Source organism: Salmo salar, chromosome 20 (assembly GCF_965601325.2).
Source record: "Salmo salar chromosome 20, fSalSal1, whole genome shotgun sequence".
In the NCBI taxonomy this organism is placed as follows: Eukaryota; Metazoa; Chordata; class Actinopteri; order Salmoniformes; family Salmonidae; genus Salmo; species Salmo salar.
This window is the reverse complement of record NC_138310.1, coordinates 1,939,236-1,960,083: the sequence shown is the minus strand read 5'-3', so window position 1 is coordinate 1,960,083 and position 20,848 is coordinate 1,939,236. Positions and strand designations below refer to the sequence as shown.

The 20,848-nt window shown below is 39.9% G+C and overlaps 1 protein-coding gene across 1 annotated transcript; it reads left to right on the top strand.

The window, feature by feature from the left end:
* The first annotated feature begins 323 nt into the window (after nt 1-323).
* LOC106579816 (uncharacterized) lies at nt 324-20,283 on the top strand. The gene is made up of 8 exons (XM_082966144.1): nt 324-505; nt 893-1,050; nt 3,252-3,435; nt 9,077-9,220; nt 9,768-9,901; nt 16,907-17,112; nt 18,859-18,971; nt 19,860-20,283. Exons 1-8 carry the CDS (start codon nt 483-485, stop codon nt 19,936-19,938), a joined length of 1,041 nt encoding a protein of 346 aa, XP_082822270.1. The 5' UTR covers nt 324-482; the 3' UTR covers nt 19,939-20,283.
* The last annotated feature ends 565 nt before the right edge of the window (nt 20,284-20,848 follow it).

Genomic DNA, 20,848 nt, shown 5'->3' with positions numbered 1-20,848 from the left:
ATCTATCTATCTATCTATCTATCCCCTTTACTGTATGTATGACGCCATTAAGTTTAAAGTCCTCTAAGTCTGGACAGAGACATTCCTGGGGGTGATCCTTGTAATGGAATCCAGTCCATTCTAAATCATACAGTCTATAGAAGCGTCAGGATTCTAAAGAAGCATGACAGGGTTTAGAATATCAGTCTTTCAGGATGTATGAGTCAGAACTGAGGATGGCACAGCTGGTGTCTGATTAATTTTCTGGAGAGGGTAGAGGGGGCAGGCTCAGTCTCTAGGAGTTACATGTATCTGTATCCAGCTGTAGGGAGCAGAAAACTGTCAGTCAGTGGACTGGGCTGGAAGAGAGACATCAAGCAGAAGAGTGCTGGGAAGTGAACATCAATAAATAGACAAGACTGTGAACGAGAGGTTTGACTAGCTGTCAAGGTGTCAAGAGAAAATATATTGTTGTGGAGATCTGACCTGGGAGCTGAGGAAACATGGGAGTGTACAATGAACAAGGGTAATTTGAGTCCTTTTTGGAGTTGTGTGGTGTTCAGTATGTGTATGTTTTATGTTTGGAGTAAATGAATGTCTGTCAGCTGTTCAGCATTTTCAGCACACTGAATCTTTATATGGGTGTTTTGAGAGTGTATTTCGCATGAGAGACAGAATGGTGACGGTGCAGTTCATAATGTCCAGGAAATGCCACAGATCAGGATACACTTTGAAAGCTGAGAAATATGCACAGGATGTGCATATTTGACCCTTGGAGACACCTTATAAATAATTGTACACTCTGTAAATACCAGGTAATTCGAAAATCGTAAATGTGAATTATTACATGACCCTTCATTCTAATCCTGTGTGTGTGTGTGTGTGTGTGTGTGTGTGTGTGTGTGTGTGTCAGGGAGGCCCTTGGTGAACAAGATTCACAGGAGGGCATGACCCCCAAAGACAGACAAGGGGGGGTCAGTGGTCGCCATGGTATCCCGAGCCCCATGTCCCTGCGTAGACAACACTCCAAACTCCCTCCTACAGATGTGTTCAACGACGTCATGTACATGGGTCAGTAACTCCCCCTTAAAGATGTGCTCATCTTTGTTCAACCTACGTGGTCAGTTACTCTGCCATGCAGTACAGTAGGTACTATACAGTACAGTAGGTTGTAGGTACCATACAGCACAGTAGGTTGTAGGTACCATACAGCACAGTAGGTTGTAGGTACCATACAGCACAGTAGATTGTAGGTACCATACAGCACAGTAGGTTGTAGGTACCATACAGCACAGTAGGTTGTAGGTACCATACAGCACAGTAGGTTGTAGGTACCATACAGAACAGTAGGTTGTAGGTACCATACAGTACAGTAGGTTGTAGGTACCATACAGTACAGTAGGTTGTAGGTACCATACAGTACAGTAGGTTGTAGGTACCATACAGTAGGTTGTAGGTACCATACAGTAGTTTGTAGGTACCATACAGTAGGTTGTAGGTACCATACAGTACAGTAGGTTGTAGGTACCACACAGAACATTAAGTATAATGCCGTCAAGTATCTCTAAAGGAGAAGGTGAATGCCAAGCAATATTTACAGGTATGTTTGTGTCAACCTGACAATTCAAGTCTGCAATTTGAGTGTTTCACAGATTGGTTCATATGAGCGCAAGCCAAAGGTTATTAGATTCAGTTTGACAATTAGGATGGGATTTAGTCTAAGGTGGTAAAGCAGAATATTGCTTTTGACTTTAAAAGGTTTAAACGCTTGAGCCAACATACACAGCATTTAGTAATCTCAGTGAATGTTTGGGAAATTGCATTCAAAAGGCAGATTGTTGGGTGTCTATTGCTCTATAGCACGCTTTAGATTAAATCAATGATGGGTATGTTCACTGGGGCTGGCTGGAATATATTGAATTCAATAAATATACAGATTAAGCGATAACAAACTTATTGTAACGGCTGTCTTCGTCGTCAGATGAAACAGAGAAGTCATCGTCGGAAAAGGTGGACCAATACGCAGCTGTGTTCATCATTAGTATTTTAATGAAAAAGAGAACACTACAAAAATAAACAAAAGACGACAGCAAACAGTTCTGTTAGGAAAACATACTAACAAAATACAATTACCCACAAAACCCAAAGGAAAAACATGCTCCTTATGTGTGACTCCCAATCAGCAACAACGAGCTTCAGCTGTGCCTGATTGGGAGCCACACACAGCCCAAAACAAAGAAATACAAAAACATAGAGAAAGGAACATAGAACGCCCACCCAATGTAACACCCTGGCCTAACCAAAATAAAGAACAAAAAACCCTCTCTATGGCCAGGGCGTTACACTTATATTTTAGTTCATACTCCATATCTCTCTAAACTGAACTCCAGTCTGCAATATTTTTTTAAGCACTGCAGCTTATGCATACAGTTTTATCTACAGTGTTTTGCTTGGTGCAGGCACTCATAACCTCACTTGGCATGGAGGAATAACGCACTGTGTACCTCATTCCTACAGTCACATGTCTCTCCTGAGGGAGAGGAGGGTGACATGTCCATAAATTCTCTCTAACCTCAGACATTAAGGACTGGTATTTTTGGAGGGGAGAGATCATATGAGTTGTCTGAATAAGGAATGGCCACTTATGTGTGTCAATGATGAGCTAAAATAAACTTAGTGTTGTTTGAGAATGCAAAAGATTGCAAATTAGTGCTTTAGATATCCTCGGTAAAATGGTTATTGGTAGTAGTAAGTGAGTGAGACCTCCCACTGGGCACAGACATCAGTTCAACGTCTAGTTTTGATTTACATTTGGATGAGTTGTCAACTAACGTGAATTCAACGTGAAATCAACAAAACATTTCACCATGTCATTAGATTTAGGTTAAAAGTTGGGTGAAAAAAAATGCATAATTCCCTCACGTTGATGACCTTTTTCAAATCCAGTCAGTTTTCCACGTTGATTCGACATCATCACATTGATGTTTTGGGTTGAAATTAAGTGGAAATAACGTTGATTCAACCATTTTTTTGTATAGTGGGTTGTAAGTAGTCCTCTTAATTGTAGTATTGAATATAGACCAAATTATACTGTATACAATACTGGTAATAATGAATCTCAAAGAATCAGAGGAGCAATCATGAGGAAATTACTATTCTAGTTATGAGTCTAAATAGTACCAGATAAATACAGGCCTGTCAATAAAGTAACAAACTCCTTAACTGGTGTTATTCATCTGCACCTTCACATCAATGGCTGTTTCTACCTACAGTGGGCGGCTGGACCCAGGAGGATCCATCCTGCCCGGTGGAACAGTTCTGTCCCCTGGAGAATGAGTGGAAGAACATGGCCTCCATGATCAATCACCGTGGTAACGTGGCCGTGTACGGCCTGGCCGGGAAGATCTACACGGTGGGCGGGTCCGATGGTGTCACGTGCAAAAGCAGCGTGGAGAGGTAAGGGCGTTTCAAGATGGCTACCCATAGAACTGTTGGTAAAGCTTTAGTTTTAATTCCTATATCAGAGTGTCACAGTTAAAGTGCTGTTTGAGAAATATCCATCCCACGCTGTGTGTCAGAGCGAGTGTGTGAACTGGCCATTGTAGTGGTGAGTGTCTGTTGGTGGTCCGGTCAGAGGCTCAGGGCTGACAGGCTGCTGGGGGTCTAGGCAGGGGGGACTGGGTTGAGGGGGTGGTGGGCCAAGCAGTCAGAGAGGAATCTCCAGGATTGAGGTATGATGGATATGATGGATCCGTGATGGATGTGGGGACAGGCTGACAGGCCTCTTAATTAGCACCCTGAGGCCCAGCGCTGTCAGTGATACTGCTGATACTGGAGGGAGGCCTCTACATGGTGGAGCACTTCTCAACTTCTGCAGTATCGCACGCTCTCATCACCTTTTTGGTCTTCGACCCGGCAGACTTCTCACTGTCACAAACCCTAGGCTTTGTCTTGCCTACTACTTAGTTAAACTACATACTGTGTACTAATCGTACAACATACTATTTAGAACGTACTGTATGCAACAAATATGAACATACTGTACATACTACACATTAAAGACAATGGTTCTATGTAGTGCCAAATAAGGGTTCTTTGGCTTGTAACCATAGCAGAACACTTTTTGGTTCTAGATGGAACCTTTTTTTTTAAGGTTCTATAAAGAACCATGCATATACGGTTCTAAATGGAACCTGTATGGTTCTATAAAGAACTTTTCTCAATCTCTTTGTAGAGCCATAGTTTTTTAAATTCTGGTTTAATAGCCATATTATATTGTTAAAATTCCATAGGTTTTATTGTAGTGTTTATTAACAAGTTGAATCAGGTATGCTAGCTCTGCAATGTCTGGGGATCCCTGAGGAGAGAACTGAGAACTACTGACTAAATCAACCATTCTCAATTGACACAAGACCACACCTGAGTCTTTCACAAGACACCTTCACTGGCCATAGTCATACGTAATATGCAATAGCATAAAACAGGCTTGCACAAAAAGAGCTGTGCACAAACTACACCCAAAAAATTCTAATGAGCCACCCCCCCCTATATTTTAATTCTCACTAAAACAGGAAATAACCCTCTTGTTAACCTGCAAAGAACCACTGAAGGGCTCACATGTTTTTTGGGGGTCAGTATAGTTTCACATAGAACCCTCACCCTTCCCAAAAAACCCTTGAGGAACCCTATTTTTTTGTGTATGTAGGTTCACCCATACTGAGAATTCATCATCATTCGGGCAGTTTCCCGCCATTCGTTAATGTGGATACAGCGTGTCCTTATCTCATGATCAGCTAATTATCAGCTGTTGTCAAACACACGTAGGTCTGAAAAGACTATTCTCTTCCTCAATAGCATACAGGAAATGTGTACTCTTGCGGAGGAGCGCATGACTGTACATGTTAGTAGAAAATGTAAGTCGCTCTGGATAAGAGCGTCTGCTAAATGACTAAAATGTAATGTAAATGTAAAAAGGAAGAGCATTAGGATACTAATCTGCTGAATAGCACTTCCACTCTCTGCTCCTCCACCCCCTAGAGATTAGAGACAAACCTTTACTGCTTGTTCCCTCAGAGCTCAACCTTTCCTTGTCGGTGTCTGTCTGATGGTAGAGCAGACAGCACCAGAGAGCAGCAATGTGCCCTGGGCTCTCAGGGATCTCATCATTTGATTAGACCCCACACTGAGTGTCCTATTTGGGACTGCAGGAGGGAGAACACGTGTCTCTTGGGGCAGTCTGTCATACTTCCAATCAATTAACTGATGCCATGCTCAATCTATGATTTGCTATGTCACTTTATTCTCCAGGTATTATATTGATAGAGATGATGATAGGTATTACATTGATATAGATGGTGATAGGTAATCACTGATATAGATGGTGATAGGTAATCATTAATATAGATGGTGATAGGTAATCACTGATATAGATGGTGATATGTAATCACTGATATAGAGGGTGATAGGTAATCACTGATATAGATGGTGATAGGTAATCACTGATATAGATGGTGATAGGTAATCACTGATATAGATGGTGATAGGTAATCATTAATATAGGCGGTGATAGGTAATCACTGATATAGGCGGTGATAGGTAATCACTGATATAGATGGTGATAGGTAATCATTAATATAGATGGTGATAGGTAATCATTAATATAGATTGTGATATGTAATCATTAATAACTCTACCTACATGTACATATTACATCAATTACCTCGACACCGATGCCCCCGCACATTGACTCTGTACCGGTACCCCCCCTGTATATAGCCTTGCTATTGTTATTTACCGCTGCTCTTTAATTATTTGTGATATGCATCTTTTCAGGGAAGTTAGGAACCAATATACACAGGCAGTTAGAAAAGCTAAGGCTAGCTTTTTCAAACAGAAATTTGCATCCTGTAGCACAAACTCAAAAAAGTTCTGGGACACTGTAAAGTCCATGGAGAATAAGAGCACTGCACTGAGGCTAGGAAACATTTCCAACACTGATAAATCCACTATAATTGAGAATTTCAATAAGCATTTTTCAATGGCTGGCCATGCTTTCCACCTGGCTACCCTTACCCCGGTCAACTGCCCTGCACCCCCCACAGCAACTCAGCAAGCCTCCCCCATTTCTCCTTCACCCAAATCCAGATAGCTGATATTCTGAAAGAGCTGCAAAATCTGGACCCCTACAAATCACCTGGGCTAAACAATCTGGGCTCTCTCTTTCTAAAATTATCTGCCGAAATTCTTGCAACCCCTATTACTAGCCTGTTCAACCTCTCTTTCGTATCGTCTGAGATTCCCAAAGATTGGAAAGCTGCCGCCTTCTTCAAAGGGGGAGACACTCTAGACCCAAACTGCTACAGACCTATATCTTTCTTACCCTGCCTTTCTAAGGTCTTCGAAAGCCAAGTTAACAAACAGATTACCGAACATTTCGAAACCCACCGTACCTTCTCCGCTATGCAATCTGGTTTAAAAGCTGGCCATGGGTGCACCTCAGCCACGCTCAAGGTCCTTAACGATATCATAACCGCCATCGATAAGAGGCATTACTGTGCAACCATATTCATCGACCTGGCCAAGGCATCTCGACTCTGTAAATCACCCCATTCTTATCGGCAGACTCAACAGCCTTGGTTTCTCTAATGACTGCCGAGCCTGGTTCGCTAACTACTTCTCTGATAGAGTTCAGTGTGTCAAATCGGAGGGCCTGTTGTCTGGACCTCTGGCAGTCTCTATGGGGGTGCCACAGGGTTCAATTCTCGGGCCGACTCTCTTCTCTGTATACATCAATGATGTCGCTCTTGCTGCTGGTGATTCTCTGAGCCACCTCTACCCAGACGACACCATTCTGTATACTTCTGGCCCTTCTTTGGACAATGTATTAACTAACCTCCAGACGAGCTTCAATGCCATACCACACTCCTGCCGTGGCCTCCAACTGCTCTTAAATGCAAGTAAAATTAAATGCATGATCTTCAACCGATCGCTGCCCCCACCTGCCCGCACGTCCAGCATCACTACTCTGGACGGTTTTGACTTAGAATATGTGGACAACTACTAATACCTAGGTGTCTGGTTAGACTGTAAACTCTCCTTCCAGACTCACCGTAAGCATCTCCAATCCAAAATTAAATCTAGAATCGGCTTTCTATTTTGCAACAAGCATCCTTCACTCATGGTGCCAAACATATCCTCGTAAAACTGTCATCTACAAGATAGCCTCCAACACTCTACTCAACAAATTGGATGCAGTCTATCACAGTGCCATCCGTTTTGTCACCAAAGCCCCATATGCTACCCACCACTGCGACCCGTACGCTCTCGTTGGCTGGCCCTCGCTTCATACTCATCGCCAAACCCACTGGCTCCAGGTCATCTACAAGTCTTTGCTAGGTAAATCCCCGCCTTATCTCAGCTCACTGGTCACCATAGCAGCACCCACCCGTAGCACGCGCTCCAGCAGGTATATCTCACTGGTCACCCCAAAAGCCAATTCCTCATTTGGCCACCTTTCCTTCCAGTTCTCTGCTGCCAATGACTGGAATGAACTGCAAAAATCACTGAAACTGGAGACTCATATCTCCCTCACTAGCTTTAAGCACCAGCTGTCAGTGCAGCTCACAGATCACTACACCTGTACATAGCCCATCTGTAAATAGCCCATCCAACTACCTACCTCATCCCCATACTGTATTTATTTATTTATTAATTTATCTATCGTGCCCCTTTGCACACCAGTATCTCTACTTGCACATTCATCTTCTGCACATCTATTTACTCCAGTGTTTAATTGGTATATTGTAATTACTTCACCACCGTGGCCTATTTATTGCCTTACCTCCCTTATCTTACCTCATTTGCACACACTGTATATAGACTTTTTCTATTGTGTTATTGACTGTACGTTTGTTTATGTGTAACTCTGTGTTGTTGTGTGTGTCGAACTTCTTTGCTTTATCTTGGCCAGGTCACAGTTGTAAATGAGAACTTGTTCTCAACTGGCCTACCTAAAGGTGAAATAAAAAATTAATTTGTTATTCTTTTCTCTTCCTTTTTTTTGTATTTTCTCAAAACTGCATTGTTGATTAAGGGCTTGTAAGTACGCATTTCACTGTAAGGTGTTACACCTGTTGTATTCGGCGCATGTGACAAATACATTTTGATTTGATAGGAAATGTACATTTTAGTCATTTAGCAGACACTCTTATCCAGAGCAACTTACAGTAGTGAATGCATACATTTCATTTCATAAATTTTTTTTCTTCTACTGGCCCCCCGTGGGAATCGAACCCACAACCCTGGCGTTGCAAACACCATGCTCTACCAACTGAGCCACAGGGAAGGCTACTGATATTGATGGTGATAGGTATTACATTGATAAAGAGGGCGATAGGTAATCATTAATATAGACGGTGATAGGTATTACATTGATATAGATGGTGATAGGTAATCATTACTTTTGATGGTGATAGGTAATCACTGATATAGATGGTGATAGGTAATCATTAATAAAGATGGTGATAGGTAATCATTAATAAAGATGGTGATAGGTATTACATTGATAAAGAGGGTGATATGTAATCATTAATATTGATGGGGATATGTATTACATTGATAAAGAAGGCGATAGGTAATCATTAATATAGACGGTGATAGGTATTACATTGATATAGATGGTGATAGGTAATCATTACTTTTGATGGTGATAGGTAATCACTGATATAGATGGTGATAGGTAATCATTAATAAAGATGGTGATAGGTAATCATTAATAAAGATGGTGATAGGTATTACATTGATAAAGAGGGTGATATGTAATCATTAATATTGATGGGGATATGTATTACATTGATAAAGAGGGTGATATGTAATCATTAATATTGATGGTGATAGGTATTACATTGATAAAGATGGTGATAGGTAATCATTAATATATATGGTGATAGGTAATCACTGATAAAGATGGTGATAGGTAATCATTAATATTGAGGGTGATAGGTAATCACTGATAAAGATGGTGATAGGTAATCATCCATAGTCCTCTTCCTAATCTTGTTCACCAGACATGTCTTCACCCCCCCCAACCCCCTTGCAGGTACAACCCAGAGACCAACACCTGGAGTAACGACGTGGCTCCCCTGAGCAGCCCCCGCAGTGGGGTGGGTCTGGTGGAGATGGATGGATATCTGTACGCCCTTGGAGGATACGACGGCATGGTCTGCACCAACACTGTTGAGAGGTAAGGCCATGTTCTCATCAGTGGTTGCACTGTGGTTGAGATAGATAAATCATGACAAAGGTCCATGTCTAAATGCTCTTTAGATGTTTTCTGTGAATTACCTGTATACTGTACGTAGGTGACAGCAAGATAACCAATTTTGACCTGTTGACCTTTGATAGGCTTTTTGACAGGTGGCAGGTAGCTTAGTAGTTAAAATGTTGGGCCAGTAACCGAAATGTTGCCAGTTCAAATCCCCAAGTCGACAAGCTGAAAAATATATCAATATGTCCTTGAGAAAGGTACTTAACCTTGATTGCTCCAGGGTTGCCGTTTATCATGGCAGACCCTTGCTGTGACCCCACTCTCCAAGGGTGTCTCAGGGAGAGTTGGGATATGCAAAAACACATTTCCAATACACACTTGTACATGTGGCGGAAAGGGAGAATTGAACTATTTAGACATTGTTTCTGTATCTCTGTTTAACTAGTGATAATATGAAGGAAGATAGGGAAAACATATTTGATAAAATCTTAGTTTTGTTTGTATATTCTTCGTATTCCACCAGATATAATCCCAAAATGAATAGCTGGACAAAGCAGGCACCGATGCTGAGCCGACGTTCTGGGGCAACGGCTGCTGTGATGGATGGTCAGCTATACGTGATTGGAGGCAGCGATGGCAACGCACCCATGAACACAGGTCTGAATAACAGATAGGTGTACCCGACTCGATGTACCACATCAGAGGTGGCACCTCAGGTCCTAGAGTGGTGTGGCAAAAACAATATATATCATTCTGGGGCCTGTAGTTTTTCCTAATCTGGTGACCTAACCAGGTAAATCTTTGGACCTTATATGGTATGACGTGATTAATCTGTCGTAAAAAGGTTTAATATGGGCTATGATTAGACCAGAGTTTTTCTAATCAGGTTACATGGTTCGAAAAAACTCCTGGAAAAACTCCTGGTCTTGGGGAGGATTCATATGAATTCTATTTTAAAGAAGGACTAGGTGGGTTTCCAACACACAGACAGAGACACAAAGAAAGCAACATGATGATTGGACAATGAAACTCACAGGGCTGAGCTTGCTTTATGCAGCTTTGCATCGTGTAGTCCTGCCCTATGCAAATGAAGGCCTGTGAAGTAGAGCAGAGCATGCTGGGCAATCTCCAGCTCAGAGATGAAGATCAGCTGGAGATAAGTAAAGTGAGAGAAAGTTCCAGACATCCTTGTGTTTTTCCACCAGTTAGCTTTCATTGTGTTAGCCAAGGCCAGTGTGTGTCCTTGTTGATAACACACACACACACATACACACACACACACACACACACACACACACACACACACACTCACACACACACACACACACACACACACACACACACACACACACACACACACACACACACACACACACACACACACACACACACACACACACACACACACACACGTTGATTGAAGCAAGTTGCCACATCACTAAGTGCCTTAGACCATCCATACTACATAGTGTACACTGTGCGGTGCTGCTCCGAGCCGGTGCATCTTTAGCGTTATTAAACCACCTCAACTGGAATCCTTCCTGTCTGTCATCTGTGCCCTTACCAGCACATGGGAGAGAACACATAAAGTAAAACCAAACCTAAAGAATATACAGTCTACCAAGTTCTCACTTACAATGCAGCTGCTGTTGTTAGTAGCCTACAGTTGACCAGACTGAAAAATGGTCTTGTTTCCATGCAATACAGCATGTCAGATCGCTAGTGTTTAGCTGTATCGGCTGCTTCATTTACGGGAGAGTTTTTGCTTCTGTCTGTCGGGTGTGATGCGCTATCAGGCTTGCTAAATAAATACCGGAGGAAAGTGGAGAGCACGACTTGTGTTTGGTGCATTGTGCCTGGAGCGCGGGACCTGCAATTTCCGTGATTGCTTTGATTTTATTAGGATCTCTTTTAGTCCTCATTTGGACTAATCTTCCAAGAGTCCTTAAACACTAAAATACATTTTCACATATATCACACTGTTACAAACAGACATAATACACTGACATATTGACCAGATAAATACTCTAACAGTCTGAAATGATAGATTGATTCCTTCATCTACAAGTCTCACTCAACTTTGAAATGTATTATATTTAAATGGTTCTGAAGTATTGTTTGAATTGATATATTGAAAAAAGTATAAACCCTCTACAATTCTTCCAATGTTGCAGCTTTGGTCAAGCATATCAATGATGTGACCTTCTGTCTGGTACCAACACACACACACACACACACACACACACACACACACACACACACACACACACACACACACACACACACACACACACACACACACACACACACACACACACACACACACACACACACACGAGACACACACACACAGAGACACACACACACAGAGACACACACATACACACACACACAGAGAGACACACACATACACACACAGAGAGAGACAGAGACACACACACACACACACAGAGAGACAGACACACATACTCAATACACACACACATACACACGATCACAGCACACACACAAACACACACACACTCAAGCACATACTTGGCTTGGGCCACCATAGCTAAACTCGGGAGGGTTATGATGTGCAGCCAGTTGTCAGTGCATATTTCAGTCTGTGAGAAGAGAAAGTCAGGAAAATTCTCAGAACCTTTTCAGCATTCGTAAACCCCTGACATTCTGGGTTTTGCTAGAAACAACACAGGAATTTAACAGCATAGGTTGCAAGAACCCAAAAACCTGTTTGTAAATCTATTTCAGTGTGATTATTATAATATTGCTGAAAAATCGTTGCTTCCATCAATGTCATTGCCTGCATCATTTCCAATCCCCTATATATTTTTTTTGTAAATATATATATCCATACACATACATACCCATATACAGTTGAAGTCAGAAGTTTACATACACCTTAGCCAAATACATTTAAACTCAGTTTTACACAATTCCTGATATTTAATCTTAGCAAAATTCCCAGTCTTAGGTCAGTTAGGATCACCGCTTTATTTTAAGAATGTGAAATGTCAGAATAATTGTAGAGAGAGTGATTTATTTCAGCTTTTATTTCTTTCATCATATTCCCAGTGGGTCAGATGTTTACATACACTCAATTAGTATTTGGTAACATTGCCTTTAAATTGTTTAACTTGGGTCAAACGTTTCGGGTAGCCTTCCACAAGCTTCCCACAATAAGTTGGGTGAATTTTGGCCCATTCCTCCTGACAGAGCTGGAGTAACTGAGTCAGGTTTGTAGGCCTCCTTGCTCACACATGCTTTTTCAGTTCTGCCCACAAATTTTCTATAGGATTGAGGTCAGGGCTTTGTGATGGCCATTCTAATACCTTGACTTTGTTGTCCTTAAGCCATTTTGCCACAACTTTGGAAGTATGCTTGGGGTCATTGTCCATTTGGAAGACCCATTTGCGACCAGGCTTTAACTTCCTGACTGATGTCTTGAGATGTTGCTTCAATATATCCACATAATTGTTCTTCCTCATGATGTCATCTATTTTGTGAAGTGCACCAGTCCCCCTGGAATTGTTATACAGTGAATTATAAGTGAAATAATATGTCTGTCAACAATTGTTGGAAAAATTACTTGTGTCTTGCACAAAGTAGATGTCCTAACCAACTTGCCAAGACTATAGTTTGTTAACAAGAAATTTGTGGAGTGGTTGAAAAACGAGTTTTAATGACTCCAAGCTAAGTGGATGTAAACTTCTGCCTTCAACTGTATATATGTACACATAAACCTTCATCCATATATACATATATACATACATACACATACATATATACATACTTTTTTTAGAATATACCTTTATTACTCCCCCAAACCCTACCCCCCTCCCCCAATCGGAGTAAACTAATAAACAATAACACTTAGGCTTCTACCTTCAGTTTATACATTTTATACACATTTTACAGACACAATCTATTGTACAATAGTTATATTTTGTTTGTTTTTAGTCCATCCTCTATTTCTGATGGCCATCCAGTTTAATTTCTATTTGTAACTGTGTTATTTCACAACATTTCTGACATATATACATTTTACAGACCCCGTATAGATTGGTTATCTTGTTGTTATTAGTCCCACCCTTCAGCTCTATTCAACCCCTCATCTATCTCTTAACACCATCCATTTTGGGTTTCTATTTGCCATATATTTTTCAACAGTGCTGTGATGCTTCATAAAAGTACTGAACCTTTCAATTCTCATAGCTTCTACAGATTGTAAATTAAAGATACATTTTTTTGCTAAAATAATTATTATATTATTCATTGATTGACTATGACTTTTCAAATCACCCAGTATTGCTATCTGCAGCGTTAGTTCCAGGTAAATGTTGCAACTCTTCAGCCATTCCTGGACATGTGACCAAAAATGAGCTACATATGGACAGTACCAATAAATGATCTAATGACTGTGCCTCATCCCAGCAAAATCTGCAGAGTTGGGAAGATTGTAATCCCGATTATATTTATATATATATATATATAATTCTATTGGTTGCAATAATTTTGTATAATAATTTAATTATAATAATAATTTAATTTTACATTTTTTGGTCCTTAAATGAAATTGGAATGTTTTTATTTATCACCATTTTCTTTAACCATTTATGGTCTTTAATGCAAGGCCGGCAGACAAGTTCCTTACTTTTTCCCCCTTCTACTTGCCTCTTCCATTTTTGTGGTAATGCTGCAATTAGTTTGTTGTAATTTTGGGTAAAGCAGACATTTCCATATGTCTGTGTTAGCTGCATGCATGACATAACTCCACCAGTCCTATTTATGATATCATTTTCAAAAATGATACCTTTGATATTTTTTTGTTGTTGATCAATTAGTACATTTTAGTTTAACCACGATATTTGTTGTATTATTTGTTCTGTCTTTTCAGGTGGATAAAACTGAAATTGCAACCAACTTTCTAAGGCTTGTTTTAAAAATAATGATATATTGGAGATTATTTTGTTTTCAAACAACCGAAAGTGAGTGGTTGTAATCTGAAATAAGGGAAAAAGGCCATTCTTGAACATGGGGTGAGACATTCCTACCAATTTACTAGAGAACCATTTTGGATTTAAGTATAGCTTTTGTATGACTGATGCCTTTAGTGAGATCTCTAATGCTTTAATATTTAATCATTTCTGCCCTCCAAATTCATATTCATTATATATATATACACCCTTTTAATTTTGTCTGGCTTGCCATTCTCAATAAAATTGAAAGATTTTTGTTCATATAATTTAAAAAGCAGGTCACTAGGTGTAGGCAAAACCATAAGCAAATAGATAAACTGTCATATGACTAAAGAGTTAATCAGGGTGATTTTTCCACAAATAGAAATAGTATTTTCCTTTCCATAGTAGCAAGATCGTATCTATTTTTGCTAACTTTCTATAAAAATGTATTGGAGTGCGATCATGTCTTTCTTTTGGGATGTGTGTACAGAGTATGTCCACATCCCCGTCAGACTATTTTATTGGTAAACTACACGGTAATGTAAAAGTTGCATTTTTAGTGATCCGATATGTAATATAGTACACTTATCATAATTTGGTTTTAATCCAGAGAGGTTAGCAAAAGTATCTAGAGCCTCTATGAGCCTGTGGAGGGATTGTAATTGTGATTTTAAAAGAAAACATGAATCATCAGCGTACAATGACACCGTTGTTTTTAAGCCATGGATTTCTAATCCCATAATATAATTGTTGGATCTAATTTTAACATCTAACATTTCGACATTTTGTTTTACTCCTCTTGACAGTTTAAAACTTTCTGAGATGAAGCCATTATTTACTATTCTAGACCTAGGGTTACTATGCATAACTTTAACCCATTTTATAAGAGATTCTCCAAAATTGAAATATTCTAGGCATTTATATATAAACTGCAGTCGTACTTTATAAAAATTAATTTCAAAATCAAATTTATAAACCAAGGCTGGTGTACCCGATACTTCATAGTATTCTATTGTTTCCAGTACTTGTCTTATATTATCTTCAATGTATCGTCCAAATAAAAAACCTGTCTGATTAGGATGAATAATATTTGACAATACCTTTTTAATTCTATGTGCCAAGAATTTAGCTAGAATTTTTGCATCACAACACTGAAGTGTAAGAGGCCTCCAATTTTTTAAATGGACTGGATCTTTTTATATATATATATACCACTTGGATCCAGTATCAGTAATAATGAAATCAGACCTTCTTGTTGCGTGTCCGATAATCTACCGTTTAAATAGGAGTAGTTAAAACATGCTAATAGTCAGAGGATCCTTATATCAAAAATGTTTTGGTATACTTCCACTGATATGCCATCCAGCCCTGGAGTTTTCCCAGCCTTAAAGGCTTTAATTGCATCAAGAAGTTCCTCCTCTGTAATTTGGCCTTCACATGAGTCTTTCTGTACAGATGTTCATTTTACAGTATTAATAGGAAAAAAATCCATACAATTAGCTTCGGTTAGTGGAGGAGACTAAAACGAAAACATATTCTTAATTTACTTCCTCTTTCAAAATATCATTCGGTGAATCATGCGTGACACCATCATTTGTAACAAGTTTTAATACATTTGTTTTGATAGCATTTCTATGTTGAAGATTGAAAAAGACTTTGGTGCATTTTTCCCCATATTCCATCCAGTTCACTTTATTTTTAAAATATATTACACTGGATCTTTCTTGAATGAAGTTCCTCCATTTCTTTTTGTTTTTCCTCTAACTTATTCTGTGCCTCAATAGTACAGTTTTATTGCTGTCTATCTGTACTCTTAGTCCTTCAAATTCCTTTGTTAATATGGACTCTTTTGATCTATATTGCTTTTGTTTTATAGATGAGTACTGAATTGCATGGCCTCTAAAGGCACATTTAAAAGTGTCCCATACAATAAGGGGATCTGCTGTACCTATGTTATGTCGGAAAATGTAAGTTATAAATTCTTCTGTCCTAGTTATAAACAAGTTATCATCAAGTAGATTTTGATTAAATTTCCAATATCCTCGCCCACGTGGAAATTCTGTAAGAGTAATATATATGCCAATTATATATCAGTAAGAGTTAGCCGACTACCCAGAATCAGGTGTAGAAAACCACAATAATATAATTGTGTTGTTGTGACAATATGATTGGTGCCTTCTCTGTATTTCCCCCCCTAATTACCTCATCCATGACCCTGTGTCTACCCTGTGTCTTTTACGTAGTCTGAATCGTGATCTGTTTCGTGGTCTATCTGTTTCGTGGATCTTCTGTTCCATAGTCTGTGTCTGTTACGTGTACCTTCTGTTCCGTAGCATGTGTCCGTTTCAAGGCCTGTCCCGTAGTCTGTGTCTGTTTCGTGGATCTTCTGTTCCGTAGTCTGTGTCCGTTTCAAGGCCTGTTCCGTAGTCTGTGTCTGTTTCGTGGATCTTCTGTTCCGTAGTCTGTGTCTGTTTCGTGGATCTTCTGTTCCGTAGTCTGTGGTTGTTTCGTGGATCTTCTGTTCCGTAGTCTGTGTCTGTTTCGTGGATCTTCTGTTCCGTAGTCTGTGTCTGTTTCGTGATGTGAGTATTTTATGTATTTCTACAGTATGTTTGTTTCACAGCCTGTCTGTGTATTTGGTTATTTGTATCTGTGTGTGACCTGAGTCTGTGTGTGACCTTTCTGTGTACTGTGATCCCAGTGGAGCGTTTCAATCCCTTGGATGGGATGTGGTATGCGTGTACCCCTATGCTGACCCCTAGAGAGAACGCGGGCTGCTGTGTGTACCTGGGACGTCTCTTCGTGGCCGGAGGAAGAGATGAACTCAACCTGGAGCTCAGCGCTGCAGAGAAGTTTGATCCAGACGCTCTGAGTTGGACCCCCGTCAAACGCATGAGATGCAAGAGAAACAACGCAAGTGATTGATCACCACACCCTTTCTGGCCACCCTATTGGTCAGATCACTTCCCACATCAACATCAACCAAATATCCAGAGACTGACATAATTGGCTGATAGCACACAGCCTTTCAAAGAGCAAGTAATGCAACTCTTGTCAGATATGGTTACTGTTAACCTCTATGGGACCGGCGGGACGAATTCGTCCCACCTACGTAACAGCCACTGCCAGCCTGTGGCGCGATTTTCAAAATCTTCAAAATCCTATTACTTCAATTTCTCAAACATATGACTATTTTACAGCCATTTAAAGATAAGACTCTCGTTAATCTAACCACACTGTCCGATTTCAAAAAGGCTTTACAACGAAAGCAAAACATTAGATTATGTCAGCAGAGTACCAAGCCAGAAATAATCAGACACCCATTTTTCAAGCCAGCATATAATGTCACCAAAACCCAGAAGACAGCTAAATGCAGCACTCACCTTTGATGATCTTCATCAGATGACAACCCTAGGACATTATGTTATACAATACATGCATGTTTTGTTCAATCAAGTTCATATTTATATCAAAAACCAGCTTTTTACATTAGCATGTGACGTTCAGAACTAGCATACCCCCCGCAAACTTACGGGGAATTCGCTAACATTTTACTAAATTACTCACGATAAACGTTCACAAAAAGCATAACAATTATTTTAAGAATTATAGATACAGACCTCCTCTATGCACTCGATATGTCCGATTTTAAAATAGCTTTTTGGTGAAAGCACATTTTGCAATATTCTAAGTACATAGCCCAGGCATCACGGGCTCGCTATTTAGACACCCGGCAAGTTTAGCACTCACCATAATCATATTTACTATTATAAAAATGTCATTACCTTTTGTTGTCTTCGTCAGAATGCACACCCAGGACGTCTACTTCAATAACAAATGTTGGTTTGGTCCAAAATAATCCATCGTTATATCCGAATAGCGGCGTTTTGTTCGTGCGTTCCAGACACTATCCGAAATAGTAAAGAAGTGTCGCGCGCTTGGCGCAATTCCTGACAATAAAATTCAAAGTATTCCATTGCCGTACGTCGAAGCATGTCAACCGCTGTTTAAAATCAATTTTTACGTCATTTTTCTCGTAGAAAAGCGATAATATTCCGACAGGGAATCTCCTTTTCGGCAAACAGAGGAAAAAATCCCAAAGGCGGGGGCGGTCGGGGTCACGCGCATAAGCTAGTGTCTCTTGATGGGCCACTTGAGAAAGGCGATAATGTGTTTCAGCCTGGGGCTGGAATGACGACATTCTCTTTTTTCCCGGGCTCTGAGAGCCTATGGAAGACGTGGGAAGTGTCACGTTAGAGCAGAGATCCTTAGTAAATGATAGAGATGGCAAAGAAGTTCCAGAAATGGTCAGACAGGCCACTTCCTGTAAAGGAATCTCTCAGGTTTTGACCTGCCATTTGAGTTCTGTTATACTCACAGACACCATTCAAACAGTTTTAGAAAATTTAGGGTGTTTTCTATCCATATGTAATAAGTATATGCATATTCTAGTTACTGAGTAGGAGTGGTAACCAGATTAAATCGGGTATGTTTTTTATCCAGCCGTGTCAATGCTGCCCCCTAGCCCTAACAGGTTTTAATGTCGATGTCTGCATGTAGGAAGATGCCCATTGTTTTTATGATATCATCTTGCAGAGTCAACCTTTCATATCAGCTCTTGTAGCTCACTGTCACTCCTCTCCTGTCCACCTCTTTCAGATGTCTCTGATGGTGTTCAACGGGTCGTTGTTGGCTGTGGGAGGCTCTGATGGCATCACCAATCTGAAAACAATAGAAGTCTACAACCATGAGTCAAATACATGGAGGTATGTGTTAGGTTCTTATTTTTCAGAGGAAATAACTCACGGACACTAGAGAAGCTTTAACCTGTCTGGGATATGTGGACTAGCGTCCCACCGGCGGGACACACTGCCAACAGCCAGTGAAATAGCAGGGCGCCAAATTCAAAACAACAAAAATCTCATAATTCAAATTTCTCAAACATACAACTATTTTACACCATTTTAAAGATGAACTTCTCGTTAATCCAACCACATTGTCCGATTTCAACAAGGCTTTACGGCGAAAGCATAGCATTAGATTATGTTAGGAGAGCACCTAGACAAGAAAAACCACACAGCCATTTTCCAAGCAAGGAGAGGCATCACAAAAACCAGAAATACGCAAGCGTCCCACCCCTGGTACACCCTATCAATAGCAGGTGAAATATCAAGGGCGCCAAATTTGAAAACAATTAGATGTCATAATTCAAATTTCTCAAACATACAACTATCTTACACCCTTTGAAAGATAAACATCTCCTTAATCTAACCACGTTGTCCGATTTCAAAAAGGCTTTACGGCGAAAGCATGAAGTTAGATTATGTCAGGACAGTACATTGAAAATAGCTGTGTGTAATGTTTTGTCAATGCAAAGACAGGCGTCACCAAAAGCAGAAAACCAGCTAAAATTATGCACTAACCTTTGACAATCTTCATCAGATGACACTCCTAGGACATTATGTTAGACAATACAAGTCTTGTAAGAATGTGGTGTTTGCATAGTCTACTCTCACAATCTCTTCTTAGGCTCATTGTCAGCTGAGTTCTTATGAAAGAGACTCTCATGTATTTTTTAGGTATTTAGTCCAATAATATTTCTTTGGGTATTAATTTCAGAGAATAATATGTTCTTCTCCATGATCTGTTTGCAGACACTTTGGGAGCATGAAGACCAAACATCCAGGAGGCCACGTTGCCATGTTGAAGACCAAACACAGTTACAGCCTGTAACTGGAAATTATAATGTTGCTGGACAATAGCATATGGATTTATTATATAGATTTGTATACTGTGTATGTCCATGTCGAAATAGTACTGTAATCCCCCGTATAGTATGTAAACATGCATGGCTATTTATTTCACTTTTATTTTACCCAGAAGTCTTTCCTAAGAAATGAAACTATGCACCAGGAGTGTCATGCACCCATTATTTTAGAGGGGGCACGAAGTACATGAGGATGGAGGGGGCGTTGTCCAGGTTGGAGAATTTAGCATTTTTTAAACACCAAAAATAGCTTTAACCTGCAATCTCGCGCCATAATCATTATGACTAATTCTATGTAAAAAAATAAATTTAAAAAAATGAAGTATATTTTTATGCATAGGTTATCTAAGCATACCTCTTTACCTGTTCAATTGTCATTTTAATTAATGATGCACTGATTCTTCAACTCCTCAGGGCTACGTGGGACGCTACCGTCCCACCTGCGGGACACACTATTCAACAGCCAGTGAAATAGCATGGCGCAAAATACAAAACAACAAAAATCTCATAATTTCATTTTCTCAAACAATCAACTATTTTACACCATTTTAAAGATAAACTTCTCGTTAATCTAACCACATTGTCCGATTTCAAAAAGGCTTTACGGCGAAAGCATAAAATTAGATTATGTTAGGACATAAACTTCACAAGAAAACCCAAACAGCCATTTTCCAAGCAAGGACATGCATCACAAAAACCAAAAATACAGCTAAAATATTCACTAACCTTTGATGATCTTCATCAGATGGCACTCATAGGACTTCATGTTACACAATACATGTATGTTTTGCTCGATAAAGTTCATATTTATATCCAAAAACCCCATTTTACATTGGCGCGTGATGTTCAGAAAATGTATTCCCACCAAAACCGCCG

Coding starts and splice junctions, on each gene's coding strand:
- LOC106579816 (XM_082966144.1), top strand. CDS start 483: ATGGGAGTGTACAATGAACAAGG. Junction 506..892: donor GGAGTGTACAATGAACAAGG/GTAATTTGAGTC, acceptor TGTGTGTGTCAG/GGAGGCCCTTGGTGAACAAG. Junction 9,221..9,767: donor TGCACCAACACTGTTGAGAG/GTAAGGCCATGT, acceptor GTATTCCACCAG/ATATAATCCCAAAATGAATA.